The 22,320-nt window shown below is 43.0% G+C and overlaps 1 protein-coding gene across 2 annotated transcripts in view; it reads left to right on the forward strand.

Annotated features, from left to right (window-relative positions):
* LOC105469489 (atlastin GTPase 3) overlaps positions 1-22,320 on the forward strand; it is a 45,723-nt gene that overhangs the window by 9,980 nt on the left and 13,423 nt on the right. For both annotated transcript variants that reach the window (XM_011720534.2, XM_011720536.3), the window contains exons 2-7: positions 2,764-2,978; positions 3,112-3,255; positions 12,902-13,006; positions 13,495-13,545; positions 19,267-19,323; positions 21,594-21,686. In XM_011720534.2, the coding sequence (XP_011718836.1) occupies positions 2,772-2,978; positions 3,112-3,255; positions 12,902-13,006; positions 13,495-13,545; positions 19,267-19,323; positions 21,594-21,686 (657 nt within the window). In that variant the 5' untranslated portion in view covers positions 2,764-2,771. The remainder of the gene's footprint in view (positions 1-2,763; positions 2,979-3,111; positions 3,256-12,901; positions 13,007-13,494; positions 13,546-19,266; positions 19,324-21,593; positions 21,687-22,320) is intronic.

The following is a 22,320-nucleotide window of genomic DNA, read 5'->3' on the forward strand; positions in this document are numbered from 1 at the left end:
GTGCAGTGGCGCAATCTCGGCTCACCGCAACCTCCACCTCCTGGGTTCAAGGGATTCTCCTACCTCAGCCTCCTAAGTAGCTGGGATTACAAGCGTGCACCACCACGCCTGGCTAATTTTGTGTTTTTAGTAGAGACAGGGTTTCTCCATGTTGGTCAGGCTGGTCTGGAACTCACGACCTCAGGTGATCTGCCCACCTCGGCCTCCCAAAGTTCTGGGATTGCACAGGTGAGCCACTGCGTCCGGCCCCTTGCCTTCCCTTCCCTTCCCTCCCCTCCCCTCTTCCCTTCCCTCTTCCCTTCTCAAGACAATCTCTCGCTGTATTGGCCAAGTTGATCTTGAACTTCTGGCCTCAAGCAATCCTCCCATCTCAGCTTCTCTAAGTGCTAGGATTACAGGCGTGGACGCTGTGGCTGACCTGAATTTCAAATTAATTATCTTTGTACTTTGGTAGGGAAACTGGTAAGGAAAGTATAATACTAGTTAGTGCTTATTTTTGAACTACGGAATTAATTGCTTCTAAAACTTTTTGAGTTATTACTAGTGATATGCAAAACACAACCACCTAAAGATCTTTTTGAGCTTATTTCTAGGAACTGTTGGGCACTATGCTGAACCTTCATAAGCCTTCATTTCCTTCTTTTTTTTTTTTTTTTTTTGAGACCTCTCTGCCACCTACGCTGGAGTGCAGTGGCGCGATCACGGCTCACTGCAGCTTCTGCCTCCTGGTTCAAGCAATTCTCCTCCCTCAGCCTCTTGAGTAGCTGGGACCACAGGCATGTGTCACCATGCCCGGCTAATTTTTTTTTTTTTTTTGAGACGGAGTCTTGCTCTGTAGCCCGGGCTGGAGTGCAGTGGCCGGATCTCAGCTCACTGCAAGCTCCGCCTCCCGGGTTTAGGCCATTCTCCTGCCTCAGCCTCCCCAGTAGCTGGGACTACAGGCGCCCGCCACCTTGCCCGGCTAGTTTTTTGTATTTTTAGTAGAGACGGGGTTTCACGGTGTTAGCCAGGATGGTCTCGATCTCCTGACCTCGTGATCCGCCCGTCTCGGCCTCCCAAAGTGCTGGGATTACAGGCTTGAGCCACCGCGCCCGGCCCTTTTTTTTTTTTTTTTTTTTTTTTTTGTATTTTTAGTAGAGACAGGGCTTTACGATGTTGGCCAGGCTGGTTTTGGACTCCTGACCTCAAGTGATCAGCCTGCCTTGGCCTCCCAAAGTGCTGGGATTGTAAGTGTGAGCCACTGAGCCTGGCCATTTCCTTCTTTTTAAAATGAAGCAATATTATTTACATCAGAGTTGTTCTGAGGATTAAATATATAGAAAGCTTAGCAGTGGCAAACACACTATTATTGATAGACATTGTTTTATTTCCACTTTTGGACTGTTTTGAGTAAAGCTGATAGGAACTTTCTGTTTTTGAGATAGAGTCTTGCAATATTGTCCAGGTTGGTCTTGAACTCCTGGGCTCAAGTAATCCTCCTGCCTCAGCTCTCCAAGTAGCTGGGACTACATGTGCGATCCACCACGCCCAGCTCAACATTCTTGTATATATGTTTTTTGGTGGACATAGGCATTCATTTCTCTTAGGTGTATAACTTGGTGTATACCTTGGAGTAGAATTTTCGGATCACAGATACATTTAATTTTTGTGGATACTGCCAAACAGTTTTTTGAAATGGCTTTAGTATTTTGTGCTCCTATCAGAATGTGTGAGAATTCCAGTTGCTTCATACCCTGTCCCACAGTTGATATTGTCAGTCTTTTAAATTTTAGCCATCCTGATGGGCAGGTAGTGGTATCTTACTGTGGTTTTAATTTACATTTCCCTGTTGAGTAATGATATGGAAGTACCTTTTAATAGGATTTGTATGTCTTTTTCTTGCAAAGTGCCTGTTATTTTTTCTTGTGGATTGCTATGTTGATGCTGGATGTGGGTCCTTTGGAAATAGATATTATGAATACTCTTCCCTAGCCTGTGACTTGCATTTTTACTTATTGAAATCTTTAAATGAACACAATTTTTAATTTTAATGAAGTCTGTGTTGTCATTTTATTTTCTTTTATGGTTAGTACTTTTTTTCTTTGAGACAGGGTCTTATCTGTTGCCCAGGTGGGAGTGCAATGGTATGATCTCAGCTCACTGCAACCTCTGCGTCCCAGGTTCAAGTTATTCTCATGCCTCAGCCTCCCGAGTAGCTAGGACTTACAGGTGTGTGCTACCACACCTGGCTGATTTTTGTATTTGTTGGTAGAGATGGGGTTTCGTCATGTTGGCCAGGCTGGTCTTGAACTCCTGACCTCAAGTGATTCACCCACCTCGACTTCCCAAAGTGCTGAGATTACGGGGGCGAACCACCGTGCCCTGCCCTTTTATGGTTAGTACTTTTGTGTCTGTTTTTTGTTTCTTTTAGTTTTGTCACCCAGGTTGGAGTACAGTGGTGTGATCATAGCTCACTGCAACCTCAAACCCCTGGGCTCAAGCAGTCTTCCTGCCTCAGCCTCTGAATAGCTAGGACTACAGGTGTACACCACACCTGGCTAATTTTTTAAATTTCATAGCGCTGGGTTTCACTGTTTCCCAGGCTAGTCTCAAACTCCTGGCCTCAAGTAATCTTTCTGCTTTGGTTTCCCAAAGTGCTGTGATTTTAGGCATGAGCCACTGAGCCTGACCCTGTCCCCTGTTTAAGAAGTTTTTGTTTTTCCCATATTCAAAAACATATTTTAAATATTTGACACTAATTTTTTTTTCTCTACATGAACATAGGTGATGCCATGGAGAGCAGCAAGCCTGGTCCAGTGCAGGTTGTTTTGGTTCAGAAAGATCAACATTCCTTTGAGCTAGATGAGAAAGCCTTGGCCAGCATCCTCTTGCAGGACCACATCCGAGATCTTGATGTGGTGGTGGTTTCAGTGGCTGGTGCCTTCCGAAAGGGCAAGTCCTTCATTCTGGATTTTATGCTACGATACTTATATTCTCAGGTAAGATAGAATTATTTTATTTCAAGTAAAAAGTGAGACTTGAATGTCCAAAAAAGCAAAATAAGCTCATAGATTATTCTTGATGCATAAAATTTTTAATTTAAGATTTAATGGAGATTTCTTACTTCTGTAGAAGGAAAGTGGCCATTCAAATTGGTTGGGTGACCCAGAAGAACCGTTAACAGGATTTTCATGGAGAGGGGGATCTGATCCGGAAACCACTGGGATTCAGATCTGGAGTGAAGTTTTCACTGTGGAGAAGCCAGGTGGGAAGAAGGTAAGGATGAAAATGACCTTACAGATTAACAACAGCAACAACAACAAAATATGAACTTCAGCATGTACTGTGTTAACCCAATTAAAAACCTTTTATCAAAGAATTTAAAATTGGTAAAGAAAAGTTAAAAAGTCCCTGTTTTGTCCTGAAATTTTAGTCTATTGCGGAAAATAGGATTTTCTGACACAGATATGAGAAGTTGTAGCTTTGATATCTAGCTGTAGTCTCCTTGGTCTGCTAATTGCTTTATTTTAATTTTCTTTTCTGGAAAAACATTTTTACTAAAAGCTATACAGATTTTCTCCTTTGCACCTAGCAGTACTTTATGTAGTATTGCTTAGGGCCATGTAGCATTTTAAGACTCAATTAAAAAATATTAATCTGTTGCTGACTCTGCTAATTCCCATTCCAACATGTGCTTCCTTGAATAATTCAGGATACAACTTATTGTGTATGACAGCTTTCCTTCACACACAATTTTTGTGGGTGTGTGTATATCTGACTTGGGGAGAATTTAAAAAACACATAGCATTTGGCCGGGCGCGGTGGCTCAAGCCTGTAATCCCAGCACTTTGGGAGGCCGAGACGGGCGGATCATGAGGTCAGGAGATCGAGACCATCCTGGCTAACACAGTGAAACCCCGTCTCTACTAAAAATACAAAAAAAACTAGCCGTGCGTGGTGGCGGGTGCCTGTAGTCCCAGCTACTCGGGAGGCTGAGGCCGGAGAATGGCGTAAACCCGGGAGGCGGAGCTTGCAGTGAGCTGAGATCCGGCCACTGCACTCCAGCCTGGGCGGCAGAGCGAGACTCCGTCTCAAAAAAAAACAAAAAAACAAAAACAAAAAAACAAAACAAAACAAAAAAAAACACATAGCATTTTAATTTGTTTGAAACAGACCTTCTGCCTGTTACATTTTGTGCTCTTAACCAATTAAAGAAGCCAATGGCGGCTGGGTGCAGTGGCTCACACGCCTGTATTCCCAGCACTTTGGGAGGCCAAGGTGGGCAGATCACAAGGTTAGGAGTTTGAGACCAGCCTGGCCAACATAGTGAAACCCTGTTTCTACTAAAAATACAAAAAATTAGGTGGGCGGGTGGGCGCCTTTTCAATAAAAGGAAGGAAGATGTGAAAACAACTTTTTATTAAAGCGAATGATTTAAAATTAATACATATTGATTGTTTTTAAGATTTTTAAATAAAATGCATGAATATAGTTTAAAAGGTCAAATACTACTGTAAGGCTTCTAACAGAAAGCAACTGTCATGTGTGTTATTTTCCTCTCTGCCCAGTTTTCACTTTTCAGAGGCTGATGCTCTTTTGTGTTACCACTTCTGTTCTTTATTTCCTTACTCCTGTATGGGTGGCACAGACCTGGGCGTTGTTGTTCTGGGAGTTGAGCAGGGAAATGGCATTGGGGATCTCACTGTTCAGAAGGTGGGCATTCACTACCCCCCAGCTGTCAGTAGGGCTTCTTACCCCCAGTCTCATCCATGCCTTATAAGCTATGGGCATAGAGCCTCTCCACAGATTTCTTTGTAAGGATCGGGAGGGGTAAGTCATGTGTTTCTTACACAGACTTTTATCCATCACTTCTGTTTTTAGCCCAGTCCTATAAGCATGCCCTCATGCCTGTTTGTGCTTTTTTTTTTTTTTTTTTTTGAGGCGGAGTCTCTCTCTGTCGCCCAGGCCGGAGTGCAGTGGCGGGATCTCGGCTCACTGCAAGCTCCGCCTCCTGGATTTACGCCATTCTCCTGCCTCAGCCTCCTGAGTAGCTGTCCCGCTCTGTTGCTCAGGCTGGAGTGCAGTGGCACCATATTGGTCACTACAATCTCTGCCTCCCAGGTTCAAACAATTCTCCTGCCTCAGCCTCCTGAGTAGCTGGGACTACAGGCACACACTATCATGCCTGGCTAATTTTTGTATTTTTAGTAGAGACAGGGTTTCACAATGTTGGCCAGGCTGGTCTGGAACTCCTGACCTCGTGATCTGCCTGTGTCGGCCTCCCAAAGTGCTGGGATTATAGGGGTGAGCCACCACGCCAGGCCACCTTTGATATTTTGAAGTGCTGGTCTGTTGGTACTGAATTCTTTTAGCTTTCATACATCTGAAAAATCTTTATTTTGCCTTTGTTTTGGAAAACATTTACTCTTAGTATAGAGTTCTAGGCCAAAGTATTTTTCTCAGTACTTCAAAGGTGTTGCCCCTTTGCCTTTTCGATGACATTGTTTCTTTTCTTTTTTGTTTTGAGAGGGAGTCTCGCTCTGTTGCCCAGGCTAGAGTGCAGTGGTGGGATCTTGGCTCACTGCAACTTCTGCCTTCCGGGTTCAAGCAGTTCTTCTGTCTCAGCCTTCCGAGTAGCTGGGACTACAGGCGTGTACCACCACGCCCGGCTAATTTTTGTATTTTTAGTAGAGATAGGGTTTCACCATATTGGTCAGGCTGATCTTGAACTCCTGACCCCAGGTTATTCACCTGCCTCTGCTTCCCAAAGTGCTGGGATTACAAGCAGGAGCCACTGTACCCAGCCTGCTGACATTGTTTCTGACAAGAAATACACTGTTATTCTTATTTTTGTTCTTTTGTACCTAATATGACTTTTTTGTCTGGTTGCTTTTTTTCTTTAAATTAAAATTTTTTTTTTTTTTTTTTTTTTGAGACGGAGTCTCACTCTGTCACCCAGGCTGGAGTGCAGTGGCCGGATCTCAGCTCACTGCAACCTCCGCCTCCCGGGTTTACGCCATTCTCCTGCCTCAGCCTCCTGAGTAGCTGGGACTACAGGCGCCCACCACCTCGCCCGGCTAGTTTTTTGTATTTTTTAGTAGAGACGGGGTTTCACCGTGTTCGCCAGGATGGTCTCGATCTCCTGACCTCGTGACCCGCCCGTCTCGGCCTCCCAAAGTGCTGGGATTACAGGCTTGAGCCACCGCGCCCGGCAAAAAAATTTTTTTTTTCGTGGGTACATAGGTATATGTATTTATGGGGTATGTCTGGTTGCTTTTAAGATTTTATCAGTTTTTGAGCAAATTATGATGTGTTTTGATGTAGTTCATGTTTTTTGTATGTGGGTTTTATTGAGCTTCTTGAATCTGCAGATTTATAATTTTTTATCAAATTTGGACATTTTAAAGTTATTATGTCTTCAAATTTTTTTGGTCTCTTATTCCCTTTGGAGAATGCTATTACATGTGCCTCTTGCTGCTTGAAGTTGTTCCACAGCTGACTGACGCTTTGTTCATTTAAAATTCTTCGGGCCGGGCGCGGTGGCTCACGCCTGTAATCCCAGCACTTTGGGAGGCCGAAGAGGGCAGATCACAAGGTCAGGAGATCGAGACCATCCTAGCTAACACAGTGAAACCCTGTCTCTACTAAAAATACAAAAAATTAGCCGGGCGGGGTGGCGGGCGCCTGTAGTCCCAGCTACTCGGGAGGCTGAAGCAGGAGAATGGCATGAACCCAAGAGGCGGAGCTTGCAGTGAGCTGAGATCCGGCCACTGCACTCCAGCCTGGGCAACAGTGCAAGATTCTGTCTCAAAAAATAAAAAATAAAAAAGGCCGGGCGCGGTGGCTCAAGCCTGTAATCCCAGCACTTAGGGAGGCCGAGACGGGCGGATCACGAGGTCCGGAGATCGAGACCGTCCTGGCTAACACGGTGAAACCCTGTCTCTACTAAAAAATACAAAAAACTAGCCGGGCGAGGTGGCGGGTGCCTGTAGTCCCAGCTACTTGGGAGGCTGAGGCAGGAGAATGGCGTAAACCCGGGAGGCGGAGCTTGCAGTGAGCTGAGATCCGGCCACTGCACTCCAGCCTGGGTGACAGAGCGAGACTCCGTCTCAAAAAAAAAAAAATAATAATAATAAAATAAAATTCTTTGGCCAGGCGCGGTGGCACACATCTGTAATCCCACACTTTGGGAGGCTGAGGTGGGTGGATCACCTGAGGTCAGGGATTTGAGACCAGCCTGACCAACTGAAAACCCATCTCTACTAAATACAAAAAATTAGCTGGGTATGGTGGGTCATGCCTGTAATCCCAGCTACTTGGGAGGCTGAGGCAGGAGAATCGCTTGAACCCTGGAGATGGAGGTTGCAGTGAGCCGAGATCACGCCATTGTACTCCCACCTGGGCAACAAGAGCTAAACTCCATCTGAAAAAAAAAAAAAGAAAAAGGCCAGGCACGGTGGCTCATGCCTGTATTCCCAGCACTTTGGGAGGCTGAGGTGGGCGGATCACCTGAGGTCAGGAGTTTGAGACCAGCCTGACCAACATGGTGAAACCCTGTCTCTACTAAAAATACAAACATTAGCTGGGCGTGGTGGTGCCCAGCTGTAATCACAGCTACTTGGGAGGCTAAGGCAGGAGAATTGCTGGAACCTGGGAGGCAAAGATTGCATTGAGCCAATATTGTGGCACTGCACTCTCGGCCTGGGCAACAGAGCGAGACTCCATCTCAAAAAAAAAAAAAACAAAAAAACTCTGGTTTTTTTTTTTTTGAGATGGAGTCTCGCTCTGTTGCCCAGGCCGGGAGTGCAATGGCGTGATCTTGGCTCGCTGCAACCTCTGCCCCCCAGGTTCTCATGTCTCAGCTTTCCGAGTAGCTGGGATTACAGGTGTGCACCACCCTGCCTGGCTAATATTTGTATTTTTAGTGGAGACAGCATTTTACCAAGTTGACCAGGCTGGTCTCAAACTCCTGACCTCAGGTGATCCTTCCCCCTTGGCCTCCCAAAGTGTTGGGATTACAGGTGTGAGCCACCGTGCCTGGCCTTTTTGTCTGTTTTCTTGTGGAGCATTTCTAGGTCTTCAAGTTCACTAATCTTTTAGAACCTGCTATTAATCAGGTCCAGTGTATTTTTCATTTCAGACATTGTAATTTTCATCTCTAGCAGTTAAATTTAGGACTTTTTAGTATTTTTTTTTTTCATTTACATGATTCAGTTTCTGCATCCACTTTTAGTATCTTTTATGTCACCACTTTTTGAATATATGAAGTATACAGAATACTGTTTTTGGTTTTTTTTTTTTTTTTTTTTTTGAGACAGAGTCTTGCTCTCTAACCCAGGCTGGAGTGCAGTAGTGCCATCTCGGCTCGCTGCAACCTCTGCCTCCTGGGTTCAAGCGATTCTCCTGCCTCAGCCTCCTGAGTAGCTGGGAGTACAGGCATGTGCCATCACACCCGGCTATTTTTTGTATTTTTAGTAGAGATGGGGTTTCACCATGTTAGCCAGGCTAGTCTTGAACTCCTGGCTGCAGGCAATCCACCTACCTCAGCCTCCCAAAGTGTGGGATTACAGGTGTGAGCCACCACGCCCGGCCCTGAATACTGTTTTAAAGTTGTTTTTGGCCAGGCCAGCTACAAAAATTAGCTGGGTGTGGTGGTGGGCTTCTGTAGTCCCAGCTACTCAGGAGGCTGAGGAAGGAGAATTGCTTGAACCCGGGAGGTGGAGGTTGTGGTGAGCTGAGATCGTTCCACTGCACTCCAGTCTGGGCGACAGAGCAAGACTGTCTCAAAAAAAAAAAGTTGTTTTCTGTTAATTTTAATATCTGTGTTAGTTCTGAGTCAGTTTGGATTGATTTTTCCCTTCATTTGGGTTATATTTTTCTGCTTCTTGTATGTCTGCAAATTTTTGATAGGATGTAGGCTTGTGGATTTTCCCTTGTTGGGTGCTGGTTATTTTTGCATTCCTGTAAAACATCTAGCTGTATTCTGAGATGTAGTTAAGTAATTTGGAAACTTGTTTTTTTCTGTTCTTGCTGTTTAGATTTATTAAATGGAACCAGAGAGTGTTGGTAGTTATTCCTCATTACTGAGGCAAGACTCTGAGTACTCTTCCTAATTCTGCTTGAATTATGAGGCTTTTGTAGTCTGGCTGGAGGGAACAGGCATTATTCCTGAACTTGTGTGAGCACTGGAGATGGTTCACAGTCTTTTCAGTGGCTCCCTGTTCAGCCTCAGACAGTTTTCCTTATACACATGCACTGATCAGTAGTTAGCTGAACACTTGTTGGGGAACCCTCTACAGATCCCTGGGGTTCTTTATCTCTGTAATTTTTTCCTCTTAGGTACTTTGTGAATTCTAGTAGCTTTGGTCTCCCTGACTCTCCTGCTTTGTCTCTTCAACTCAGGGTTGTCTGGTTCTGCTTCAGTTGTTGTCTGGTTCTGCTTCAGTTCCCCCTCCCTGTGCCTTGAGCTGGGGCAATCCTGGACTTTACCTCATCTGTTTCTCTTCCTTCGGGGATCATTATTCTTCACTACTTAATGTCCAGTGCCTGGTAGACTGTTGTTTCATAAGTTTTGTCTGTTCCGTTTTGGCTTCAGGTGGGAGGGTACATTCTGTCTCTGTTACTCCGTTTTGGCTGAAAGTGGAAGGTCCAACCTTTTCATTTTAGAGATGCTGTGCTAAAAAGACCCAGTGAAGTTAAGCTAGTTACTGTTAGTATTGGCATTCTAAGGTTCTATGACTTTAAATTCAGTGTTAGTTTTTTGTCTCATGCCTTCTTTCTACATTTTTTGTAATGTGTGATAGATGTTTTCATATTTTTTTTTTTTTTGTGGAGACAGGGTCTTGCTCTGTCACCCAGGCTGGAGTGCAGTGGTGGGATGTCTGTTCACTGCAACCTCCACCTCCCAGGTTCAAGTGATTCTCATGCCTCGGTCTCCTGAGTTGTTGGGACTACAGGTGTGTTCCAACACACCTGGCTGATTTTTGTATTTTTGTAGAGATGGGGTCTCACTATGTTGGCCAGGCTGGTCTCGAACTCCTGACCTCAGGTAATATGCCTGCTTTGGCCTCCCAAAATGCTGAGATAACAGGTGTAAGCCACGGTGCCCAGCCTTATAATTTGTTTTTAAGAATAAATAATAATAATTAAAAAAAATTTTTTTTTTTAAGACGGAGTATCACTCTGTCACCCAGGCTGGAGTGCAGTGGCGCAATCTTGGCTCACTGCAAGCTCTGCCTCCCGGGTTCACACCATTCTCCTGCCTCAGCCTCCTGAGTAGCTGGTACTACAGGCACCTGTCACCACACCCGACTAATTTTTTTTTTTTTTTCCTGTATTTTTAGTAGAGACAGGGTTTCACCATGTTAGCCAGGATGGTCTTGATCTCCTGACCTCATGATCTGCCTGCCTCGGCCTCCCAAAGTGCTGGGATTACAGGCAGGAGCCCAACTGCGCCCAGCCACTGCGCCCAGCCATAAATAATTATTTTTTGACTGTATGATACCTCTATATAGACTGGTGGGGCCTAAATAATTTGTTTTTTACATTTACTATTTGGGCATTTGACATATTAATTCTTCTTAATAGTTTAGGAAATCTGTATAATATTAGTAGTGAGGAAGCTTTGTTTTTAGTTACATGACTTTTATAGCTCTTCCATTTTTTTTATCCTGTTGAATTATCACTTTTGTAAAACTCCATGCTTTTCATTGTCATCTGGGTTTCCTGCCTTAAAAAAATTAGTGGCTGGGCACAGTGGCTTATGCCTGTAATCCCAGCACTTAGGGAGGCCGAGGCATGCTGATCATGAGGTCAGGAATTGGAGACCAGCCTGGCCAACTTGGTGAAACCCCATCTCTACAAAAAATACAAAAATTTAGCCGGGTGTGGTGGTGTGCGCCTGTAATCCTAGCTACTCAGGAGGCTGAGGCAGGAGAATCTCTTGAACCTGGGAGATGGAGGTTGCAGTGAGCCAAGGTCACGCCATTGCACTCCAGCCTAGGTGACAAGAGTAAAACTCTGTCTCAAAAAAAAGCCCCCCCAAAAAATAGACCAGGTGCGGTGGCTCACGCCTGTAATCCCAGCACTTTGGGAGGCCTAGGCAGGTGGATCATCTGAGGTCAGGAGTTTGAGACAAACCTGACCAACATGGTGAAACCCTGTCTCTACTAAAAATACAAAAATTAGCCGGGTATGGTGGCTCATGGCTGTAATCCCAGCTACTCGGGAGGCTGAGGCAGGAGAATCGCTTGAACGTGGGAGTTGGAGGTTGCAGTGAGCCAAGATTGTTCCGTTGCACTCCAGCGTGGGCGACAGAGTGAAACTCCGTCTCAAAAAAAAAAAAAAAAAATCGTATCTTTATTTTGTTTGTTTTAGGTTTTCAAGAAAATTAATTGGAAAGTGCCCAGTTCCCACACCCTCCTTCAGTTTGCTCTGTTGATTATATCTTATAATAATGTGATACATTTGTTACAATTAATATTTGAACCAATATAGTGTCATTAGTTAAAGCCCATACATAGTTTACTTTAGGGCTCACTCATTGTGTTGTACATTGGATTTTGACAAGTGTATAGTGATATGTGCCTACTATTACTATATCATACAGAACAGTCACACTGCTCTAAACATTCTCTGTGATGTACCTCTCTGTTCCTCTCTTCTTACCTCCCCATAAACTCCTCCACTGATCTTTTTACTGTCTCCATAGTTTTACCTCTACCGGAATGTCGTATAGTTAGAATCATACAATATGCAGCCTTTTCAGATTGGCCTCTTTCACTTAGCAATGTGATTTTAAGATTTCTGCAACTCTTTTGTATCTTGATAGTTCATTTCTTTTTATTGCTGAATAGTATTCTACATTATGAATGCACCAGTTTGTTCATCCATTTGCCTGTTGAAGGACATCTTGGTTGCTTTCAAATTTTGACAATTAAGAATAAAGCTCCTATAAATACTCATGTGTTGGTTTTTGTTGAGACATAAGTTTTCAGCTCCTTTGGGTATATACCAAAGAGTTTTTTTTTTTTTTTTTGAGACAAAATCTCGCTCTGTCACCCAGGCTGGAGTGCAGCAGTGTGGTCTTGGCTCACTGCAACCTCTGCCTCCTGGCTTCAAGTGATTCTCCTGCCTCAGCCTCCTGAGTAGCTGGGACTACAGGTGTGCACCACCACGCCCGTATAATTTTTTTTTTTTTTGTATTTTTAGTAGAGACAGGGTTTTGCCATGTTAGCCAGGCTGATCTCGAACTCTGGACCTCAGGTGATCCACCTGCCTTGGCCTCCCAAAGTACAAGTACTGGGATTACAGGTGTGAGCCACTGTGCCTGTCCTAATTTTTGTATTTTTGGTAGAGACAGGGTTTCACTGTGTTGGCCAGGCTGGTCTGGAACTCCTGGCCTCAAGTGATCCACCTGACTTGGCCTCCCTCCCAAAGTGCTGGGATCACAGGCATGAGCCATTGCGCCTGACCTAATTTTTTAAATTTTGTGTAGAGACAGGGTCTCACTATGTTGCCCAGGCTGGTATTGAACTCCTGGGCTCAAGTGATGCTGCCGCCACGGCCTCCCACGTGTTGATATTATAGGTGTGAGCCAGTACACCTGGCCAAGATGAGTGTTGTTTAGTTTCTTTTTCAACAACAAAAATCATCCAAATGCCTGGCTGGGTAATGAGCTAATTGCTTTCAACTTTTGACTGTTTCAATTGGTGGAGCAATTTTTGCCTTCCATATTGCTCTGTATTCCTGGATAATCTCTAGGAGAGTGCTGTAGTCAAAGCAAAGTACCTACATAGTTGTACAGAACCTACAAGCAGGTCCTTAAGGGTCACGTAAATATTACCTGTACTTTTCCATTTCTCCTTTACATTTTCCTCCTTCTTAGTTTAATCTCTTTTGTTTGTATTTTCCTTTTTTTTAGGTTGCAGTTGTTCTGATGGATACCCAGGGGGCATTTGATAGCCAGTCAACTGTGAAAGACTGTGCTACCATCTTTGCTCTAAGCACTATGACTAGTTCTGTTCAGGTAAAAACCACTTGACTCGGAAAAAAGCTTGCAAAGGAAATAAGATAAAGGGAGGAAATACAGCTTTGGTTATTGTTCTGTTAACAGAATTTCTGTGATGATATGTAAATATTTTGAAACTGTAGATTCAGTTAAACTCTTAAAAGTTTGAGAAGGAGCCAAAGAATTTTTCCTCTTTGGTCATAATTATATATAATGTGTTCCAAGAAAAGTCCAAAAAATGGAAATTTATATATATTACATCATATAGAAACTATAGATTTGATAAGAACTAGGAAAACTATATTTTAAACTGTAAAGGAAGAATTTTTGATTTCAACCTTATGTGCATAGTTTTCCAAAAGACAGATCATATTACTGTTTGAACAGGTCTCATGTTCTTATATGCAAGTCTTTAATTGTTCAAAGCTTCTGTCAGCCCTTTAGGCTTATTTGGGATTTGTTTGAAGTAAGCCAGAATAGTATCAATCTGGATTTTTGTTTTCTAGATTTATAATTTATCCCAGAACATTCAAGAAGATGATCTTCAACAGCTGCAGGTATATGTTTCTCATAACAATTTTAACAGCATATTATTTAAAAGTTTTAAGATTAAGAAAAATTTTACGACTGAGTAGTTTCTAGCAAAAGATTGAAATGTAGAGGAAGGTTTTTGGTTCATAGTAATTCTATACTATGTATATCCATTGGTGGGGTGGAGCAGGGGCAGTCCAGGAAGGCCTTAATGATTTGAGCAGAGAATGGAAGAAAGTGGGCAAGCGAGTCCTTCAGATCCATTTGGGTGGAAAACTGTTACAGCAGAGGAGCAGCTGCTGGAAGACAGACCCTGCGGAGAGTGTGCTTGGCAAGATCAAGGAATGGCAAGGAGGCCAGTGGGTAGGATTGGAGAGTGTGACAGGAAGGGGCTACGTGATGAAGTCAGAGAGGCAGTGAGATCCCACTCATGCTGGGTCTTTTCTCTGGGGAAGGTGGGAGCCATGGGAGGGTCATCAGCAATGATGTTATCTGACATGTTGTAAAGGGATCATTCTGGCTGCCATGTTCAGAATAGATTTTTTTTTTGAGACGAAGTCTTACTCTTGTCCCCAGGCTGGAGTGCAATGGTGCAATCTTGGCTCACTGCAAGCTGGGATTACAGGCAGGTGTGTGCCACCACACCTGGCTGATTTTTGTATTTTTTTTTTTTTTTTTTTTAGATGGAGTCTCGCTGTGTCTCCCAGGCTGGAGTGCAGTGGCGTGATCTCGGCTCACTGCAAGCTCCGCCTCCCGGGTTCACGCCATTCTCCCGCCTCAGCCTCCCAAGTAGCTGGGACTACAGGCGCCCGCCACCACGCCCAGCTAGTTTTTTGTATTTTTAGTAGAGACGGGGTTTCACCATGTTAGCCAGGATAGTCTCGATCTCCTGACCTCGTGATCCACCCGCCTCGGCCTCCCAAAGTGCTGGGATTACAGGCTTGAGCCACCGCGCCCGGCCTGATTTTTGTATTTTTAATAGAGACGGGATTTCACCATGTCAGGCTGGTCTCAAACTGTTGACCTCGTGATCCACCAGCCTCGGTCTCCCAAAGTGCTGGGATTACAGGCGTGAGCCACCGCACCTGGCCTATTTTTTTCTCCTTTTTAATAGCAGCAGTTCTTATCTGTTTTTCCCACAAAATGCTCTTTCATGAGTATTCCAGGGTTGGATGCAATTCCTGGTATATTGCTCTAATGCTACTTCTCCCACTGACATTCAAGAAAGCATCAGAATGTGAGTGAGTAAGGGTGTCATTATTATAGGGATTACCTTGAATTAGTTCTATTTTATATTTATTTAAAAAAACAAGGAAATTTCCTCCTAAACTTCGGTCCTTAATGTTGCTTATGGCAGTTGCTTGTACTTCATAATTGGTAGTTCTATACCAGTGCCATGACTCAGTGGTTGAGAGCTGTTGCTCTGTAAAACTTCCATCACAACTTGAGTTGGCCACCCTTTCACCTGAAATTTATTCCTTTCTAAGCTCCTTCCTTTCAACCGTTTTTCGAATGCTTACCTTGTATGAGGTAGAGGGCCAAGTGCTATAGATATATGCAAGGTCACATTCACAGGTACCAGGTGCTAGGACTTTAGCATGTTTTTCTTAGAGACACAATTCAACCCATAAGAGGAAGTAAGTAGATTATGATGCAGTTATGTAATTCACCTTGTTTCACATGACAAGGCTGTTGGTGGACTCAACAACTGTGTAATATAAATGTTACAGAGGAGAAAATAATATGTTTATGTGCCTGGAAATCCATAAGAATCAACTAGAAAATTATTTGGAGCTTAAAAAATAATTAAGGTCTCCATCACAAAATACAGATACAAAATCATTAGGTTTTCCTCTCTACTAACAATAACCAATTTTAAAAGGTAATGGAAAAAATTGACTATAGCAACAAAATAATGAAAACAGAATAAACTTAAAAAAGATCTATATGGAGCACTTCAGAATTGTATGAGGCATGTAAAATATTTAACATGCAGAAATATGCCTTGTTTCTTCTATATGGGAATGATAATAGCCAACATATATTTATTGCTTTTACTCTGTACTATTACAGACACTGCAGTGTGTTATAAACATCTCATTTTAGACTGAGAATTATAAAGTTGTCAGTTCTTCCCCACTAAACAAAATCATAAAGGTGTTATTTTGGGAACTTGACAGAATTGTTGTGAAATTCATTTGGAAAGTTAAATTGTAAAACAGCCAAGAAAACTACAGGGGAAATATGAGATAATTGACTTAGTACATATTATAAATCTGTAATTACAAGAACATGGCATTGGTTCAGGAAAAAATAGATCAATGCACTATACTTATGATATGCTACATTTTCATGTATTTTATTCTACTTAAGAATATATATACATATACCATAAAGGATAGATCAGTCAATAAATGGTGTTAGGACAGTTGGCTATGTATTTAGATAAATTAGAAATTATATTCCTCTTTGGAATGCTGAGGCAGGCTGATCACCTGAGTTCGGGTGTTCGAGACCCGCTTGGCCAACGTGGTGAAACCCTGTCTCTACTAAAAGTACCAAAAAAAAAAAAAAAAAAAAAAAAAATTAGCTGGGCGTGGTGGTGCAAGCCTGTAATCCCAGCTACTTGGGAGGATGAGGCCTGAGAATCACTTGAACCTGGGAGGCAAATGTTGAAGTGAGCCAAGAGTACACCACTACACTCCAGTCTGGGTGACAGAATGAGACTCTGTCTCAAAAAAAAAAAAAAAGAAAAGAAAATTATATTTCTACCTTGTACTATATACAAAAATTCCAGATAGACCAGATAGATTAAATATTTTGATGTAAAAAAAGAAATCACAGCTGGGTGTGATGGCTCATGCCTGTAATCCCAGCGCTTTGGGAGGCTGAGGCGGGTGAATCATGAGGTCAGGAGTTCGAGACCAGCCTGGCAAACATGGAGAAATGCCATCTCTACTAAAAATACAAAAATTAGCTGGGTGTTGATGTTCATGAAGAACCTTCTGATTAAACACATTAATATTTCTTCAGTGAAATATATGACCAATAAAATGGGGGTAAATAAGCCTATAAAAAGCTTCCTGTCAGTTGAAGGCATGTTTTTCTTCCAAATAAGTTTCCCACCTAACCTGGATTTTTAGTACTTTTTATTTATTTATTTTTTTTTGAGATGGAGTCTCCCTTAGTTGCCCAGGCTGGAGTGCAGTGGCACAATCTTGGCTCACTGCAACCTCCGCCTCCCAAGTTCAAGCGATTCTGCTGCCTTAGCCTCCCGAGTAGCTGGGACTGCAGGTGTGTGCCACCACACCTGGCTAATTTTTTTGTACTTTTAGTAGAGACAGGGTTTCACTATGTTGGTCAGACTGACCTTGAACCCCTAACCTGAAGTGATCCACCTGCCTTATCCTCCCAAAGTGCCAGGATTACAGGTGTGAGCCCCATGCCTGGCCTTTTTATTTTTTTGCTTTTTTTTTTTTTAGAGACAGCGTCTCATTCTGCTACCTAGGCTGGAGTACAGTGGTGTGATCTTGGCTCACTGCAGCCTCCACCTCCTGGGCTCAAGCAATTCTCCTTCCTCAGCCTCCTGAGAAGCTGAGATTACAGGCATGTGCCACCATGCCCAGTTAATTTTTGTATTTTTAGTAGAGACAGGGTTTCGCCATGTTGGCCAGGCTGGTCTCGAACTCCTGACCTCAAGTGATCCGCCCGCCTTGGCCTCCCGAAGTGCTGGGATTACAGGTGTGAATCACAGCGGCCAGACCTGCTGAGAGGCTTTTCTCAAATATCTAACTGGTGGTCCTTGACTACCTATTGAAGAGAGAGCCACTAACAATCCAACTGGGAGCTTCGATAAGAGGGTAGGCCTTAGGTACTGGTTTGGATCACAACGAGGTAGGTGGTTGAGCAAGGTTATCTAGCTATTTTGTTGCCAACTCCTAAGTGTCTGTTTTTTGCAGATATTTATTCTTGGGTTGTCAGTTTCCCTGAAGAAAATTTCTTTAAATTCCTGCCTTGGTGGGTAGAAGCTTGTGGCAACCAGTAGGGTGAGAGGGCTAAGGAGTCCCACTGCTCACTATGTGGACTTTGATTTAAGTACCTGTTTCCAGGAAGGTATGAGACTTACTCCTAACCTCAGCTGAGTATGGTATTTAAGTCTAGATTTTTTTTTTTTTTTTTTTAATCTGCTCCAAATAGTGCACTTCCCATCTTCTATGGAGGCAGGAAAAATATGGGGGTTAGAGAGGGGTACCTGGGAATGTAGATACTTTCTCCTAAGACTCACATATTTCCTAGTTTTCAGCCACAGTCCTACACCTCCTCCTGTAAGGTAACTGCATGCTTATAATTTCTGGGCATTTCAGGGATTCTACTGAGATAATTTATTCTTCCTTGTTGGCCCCCGTCTCTTCCAGATTTCTTAGCAGAACAGAGAAAGCCAAAACTTGAGACAGTTCTCATTTGTCTATTTTCCATCCAGAATGTTTTTGACAGGTCTTTTCTGCTGACTGCTTTGTCCTGTTTACTTTTAAACTTTGTTTTGTTATGCTTTTAGTGAGGCTTCCTGAAGAAATAGAGGTAAATATACATGTAAACCTTAACCTTAAAGAATTCAGTCATTTGAATGGTATAAATATTATGGACCTAATACTTTTCTTGCTGCTGGAAATCCAGTAGTGCACAAAACAGAGAAATATCCCTGCCCTCATGGAGTTTAAATGCTAGTATAAAGACAGATGCAAATCAAGACAAGAAGAGGTATAGTACATTAGATAATGCTAAATGTTAAGAAAAAAATTTTAAGGCTGGGAGTGGTGGCTCACGCCTGTAATCCCAGCACTTTGGGAGGCCAAGGTGGGTGGATCGCCTGGGGTCAGGAGTTCAAGACCAGCCTGACCAGCATGGAGAAACCCCTTCTTTACTAAAAATACAAAATTAGCTGGGCGTGGTGCCACATGCCTGTAATCCCAGCTACTCAGGCGGCTGAGTCAGGAGAATAGCTTGAACCCGGGAGGCAGATGTTACAGTGAGCCACGCACCATCACACTCCAGCCTGGGCAACAAGAGCTCAGAGCACAACTCTTTGTCTCAAAAAAAAAAAATTTTTTTTTTAAAAGACACAAAGTAGGAAATATTATTGGCAAACTTGTAATCTTTTTAGGTAGATGGCCATGGAAGGCTTCACTGAGAAGGAGCCATTTGAAAGACCGTAAGAAGTGAGGGAGCAGATCATGAGGAAGGATATTTGGGAGAAGAACTTACAGTTAGTGGGAGGAGCCAGTATGAAGGTCCTAAGGCAGCAGTGTGCCCTGTATGTTTGAAGAACAGGAAGGAGGGCCAGTGTGGCAGCATCACACTGTAAGGACTGGCTTTAATGCTGAATGAAGTTGCAGGGTTTTGAGCAAAGCCATGATATGATCTGACTAACCATATTATAACAGTCAGTGTGGTTGCTATATTGAGAATAGCCCATAGGGAGTCACGAGCTGAGGCAGTTAGGAGACTATTGCAGTATTCCAAGCCACATGGAAATAGTGAGTGGCTGGATTCTGGATTTGCTGATGAATTGGGATGTGGGATGTGAGCAGGGAATAACCAAGATGATTTTAAGGTTCATGACTCCTGTGGGCTTTTGAAACTGTAGAACCCTGGTATCAATATAAATATAATGAATACTTTGCTAAAAAAAAGCCATAGAACTATTTTAAGTAATTTGCTTTACAAACCATAATGCTTCTTTTTTAAAGCTCTTCACAGAATATGGTCGTCTGGCAATGGATGAAATTTTCCAAAAGCCTTTCCAGGTTAGAATATTTATTTTAAATATAATTCATATATTTGTTTTTGTTCACAGATCAGCAGACTACAGCTCATAGGCCAAATCTAGCCTGCCACCTGTTTTTATGACTGTGAGCTAAGAATAGTTTTTACATTTTTAAATGGTTGAAAAAAATGAGCAATACTATTTTATGACACGTAAATTATCTGAAATTCAAATATCAGTGTCTATAGATAAAATTTTAGTGGAACACAGCCATGCTCATTTGTCTTTGTACTGTCTGTGACTGCTTTCCTGCTGCAATGGCAGAGTTGAGTAATTACTTAAAAAATAAACTCTCCGGGTTGGGCATTTTGGCTTACGCCTGTAATCCCAGCACTTTGAGAGGCCAAGGCAGGCAGATCACCTAAGGTCAAGAGTTCGGGACCAACTTGGCCAACATGGAACCTGTCTCTACTAAAAATACAAAAATTAGCTGGCATGGTGGCGGGTGCCTGTAATCTCAGCTACTCAGGAGGCTAAGGCAGGAGAGTTGCTTGAGCCTGGTAGGTGAAGGTTACAGTGAGCTGAGATCATGCCACTGTACTCCAACCTGGGTGACAGAGCAAGACTTTGTCTCAAAAAAAAAAAAAAAAAAAACGAAAAAAGAAAAAGAAAAGGTTGTGCACGCCTGCAGTCCCAGCTGCTTGGTGGGGTTGAGGTAGGAGGATTATTTAAGCCTAGGAGGTCAAGGCTGCAGTGAGCCATGATTGTGCCACTGCACTCCAGCCTGGGTAACAAAGCAAGACCATCTCAACACTGTCTCCATCTCTCCATCTCCCTCCCTCTCTCTCTCTCTCTCTCTCTCTCTCTCTCTCTCTCTCTCTCTCTCTCTCTCTCTCTCTCCCCCTCTCTCTCTCCCTCTCTCTCTCCCTCTCTCTCTCTCTCTCTCTCTCTCCCTCTCCCTCTCTCCCTCTCTCCCTCTCTCCCTCTCTCCCTCTCTCCCTCTCTCCCTCTCTCCCTCTCTCCTCTCTCTTCTTTGCTGACCTCTGCTTTGCTGACCTCTGCTTTAGTTCAGTGTTTCTTGAGAATGAGGAAGCACAGCAGCCTCAATCAACGGGATTAGAGGTGCTTTCAGTGTGTAAGCCTTATTTCTTTTCTTTTCTAATTTATTTATTTTTTTTGAGATGGAGTTTCTATCTAAAATTTTGTCCAGGCTGGAGTACACTGGCACGATCTTGGCTCACTGCAACCTCTGCCTCCCAGATTCAAGCAATTCTCCTGCCTCCCCCTCCTGAGTAGCTGGGATTACAGGCGCCCAGCTAATTTTTTGTATTTTTTGTAGAGATGGAGTTTCATCATGTTGACCAGGCTGGTCTCAAACTCCTGACCTCAGGTGATCCACTGCTTTGGCCTCCCAAAGTAAAGGGATTATAGGCCTGAGCCACTGTGGCTGGGCTTCCTTTCTAATGCTGAAAGCAGATCTGATTTTTTTTTTTTTGGAGACGGAGTCTCGCTCTGTCACCCAGGCTGGAGTGCAGTGGTGTGATCTCACCTCACTGCAACCTCCGCCTCCTGGGTTCAAGTGATTCTCCTGTTTCAGCCTCTCGAGTAGCTGGGATACAGGCGTAAGCCACTGTGCCCGGCCGCAGATCTGATTTTATGATTAGCTGGTTTTCTCTTTTGTCCTTTACTACATTTCCCATAGATTTCTTTAAGGCAGAGTCCCAAATTTACCATTTTCTCGTTAATGTCTTCCTTCCGTTCCTACTAACCCGTGGAACAAAAATAGCAGATAGGATATATTGACCTCATATTTGGCTTAAACATGTCCTTCCAGTATTTCTAAAACTTCTAAGACATTATAGAATAGATAAATCTGGCTGGATGTGGTGGCTCACACCTGTAGTCCCAGCACTTTGGGAGGCCAAGGCCGCAGGATTGCTTGAGGCCTGGAGTTCAAGACCAGCCTGGGCAACAGAGCAAGACCTCGTCTATACAAAAAATAAAAATAAAAAATAAGCCAGGTGTAGTGGCATGTGCTTGTAGTCCCGGCTACTTAGGAGGCTGAGGTGAAAGGATCACTTGAACCCAGGAATTCTAGGCTACAGTGAGCTATAATCATGCCACTGCACTCTAGCCTTAGTGATGGAACAAGGCCCAACCTCTTAAAAAAAAAAGAAAAAAAAGTAAATCCTTCAGTACATATCTTTACCCCCTTTTTAGAAGCTGGTATTATGCAAAGATGTATTGCAGTTGTTCTCTTGAAAATGTGTTTATGCATGTTAAAATATGTTCTGCTCTTTTCTTAAATAGACACTGATGTTTTTGGTTAGAGATTGGAGTTTCCCTTATGAATACAGCTACGGACTCCAAGGAGGGATGGCATTTTTGGATAAGCGTTTACAGGTAAGTGGGACTATAATCTTCTGAGGAATTATCTCAAAGTAGTGATAGCTTTCTCATTTGCCTTTGGCTATTGTGTTTAAAGCAATTATTGGAAATGATATTGAGTACATTAACTATATATGAATCTTAATGCAAGCTAATATTATTTATTCCTGATAAGATTAAAGAACCTGTATATACAATGCACAGGAACTGTAGAAGAAAACTCTGGGCCAGTGCCCAAGCTTTGATTATAATTTCCATTTTACATTTTAAACCAAGTTCTATATGTGTCTTTAGAAGTCACACTCAGAATCTTAGTTATGTTATTCTTATTCAAAATTTTTACTTATTTTGGGATAAACAGGCCTAACCTGTTCCCCCAAACCAAAACACAGGAATCCTTTGTCTGTCACTACTAATTGGTTAGATCCTCCTTCATCCACACAAACCATCCCTTGTGTAATACTCTTTTTAAAGAAACTCTTCCGCACCTGATTTGTTAGCTATAGGAGTCAAGCCATGGGTAATCAGATTTGTGTGTTTATTGCTTCTTAGGGTTCTGAGTTTTCTCATTTGGCCACCATGATCCATCAGAGTGGAGGAGTCTTCTTACCTTTGTCCTTATACTAGTTGTCCCTAGTAAAGAAAACCA

Source organism: Macaca nemestrina, chromosome 12 (genome assembly GCF_043159975.1).
Source record: "Macaca nemestrina isolate mMacNem1 chromosome 12, mMacNem.hap1, whole genome shotgun sequence".
NCBI classification, from domain to species: domain Eukaryota; kingdom Metazoa; phylum Chordata; class Mammalia; order Primates; family Cercopithecidae; genus Macaca; species Macaca nemestrina.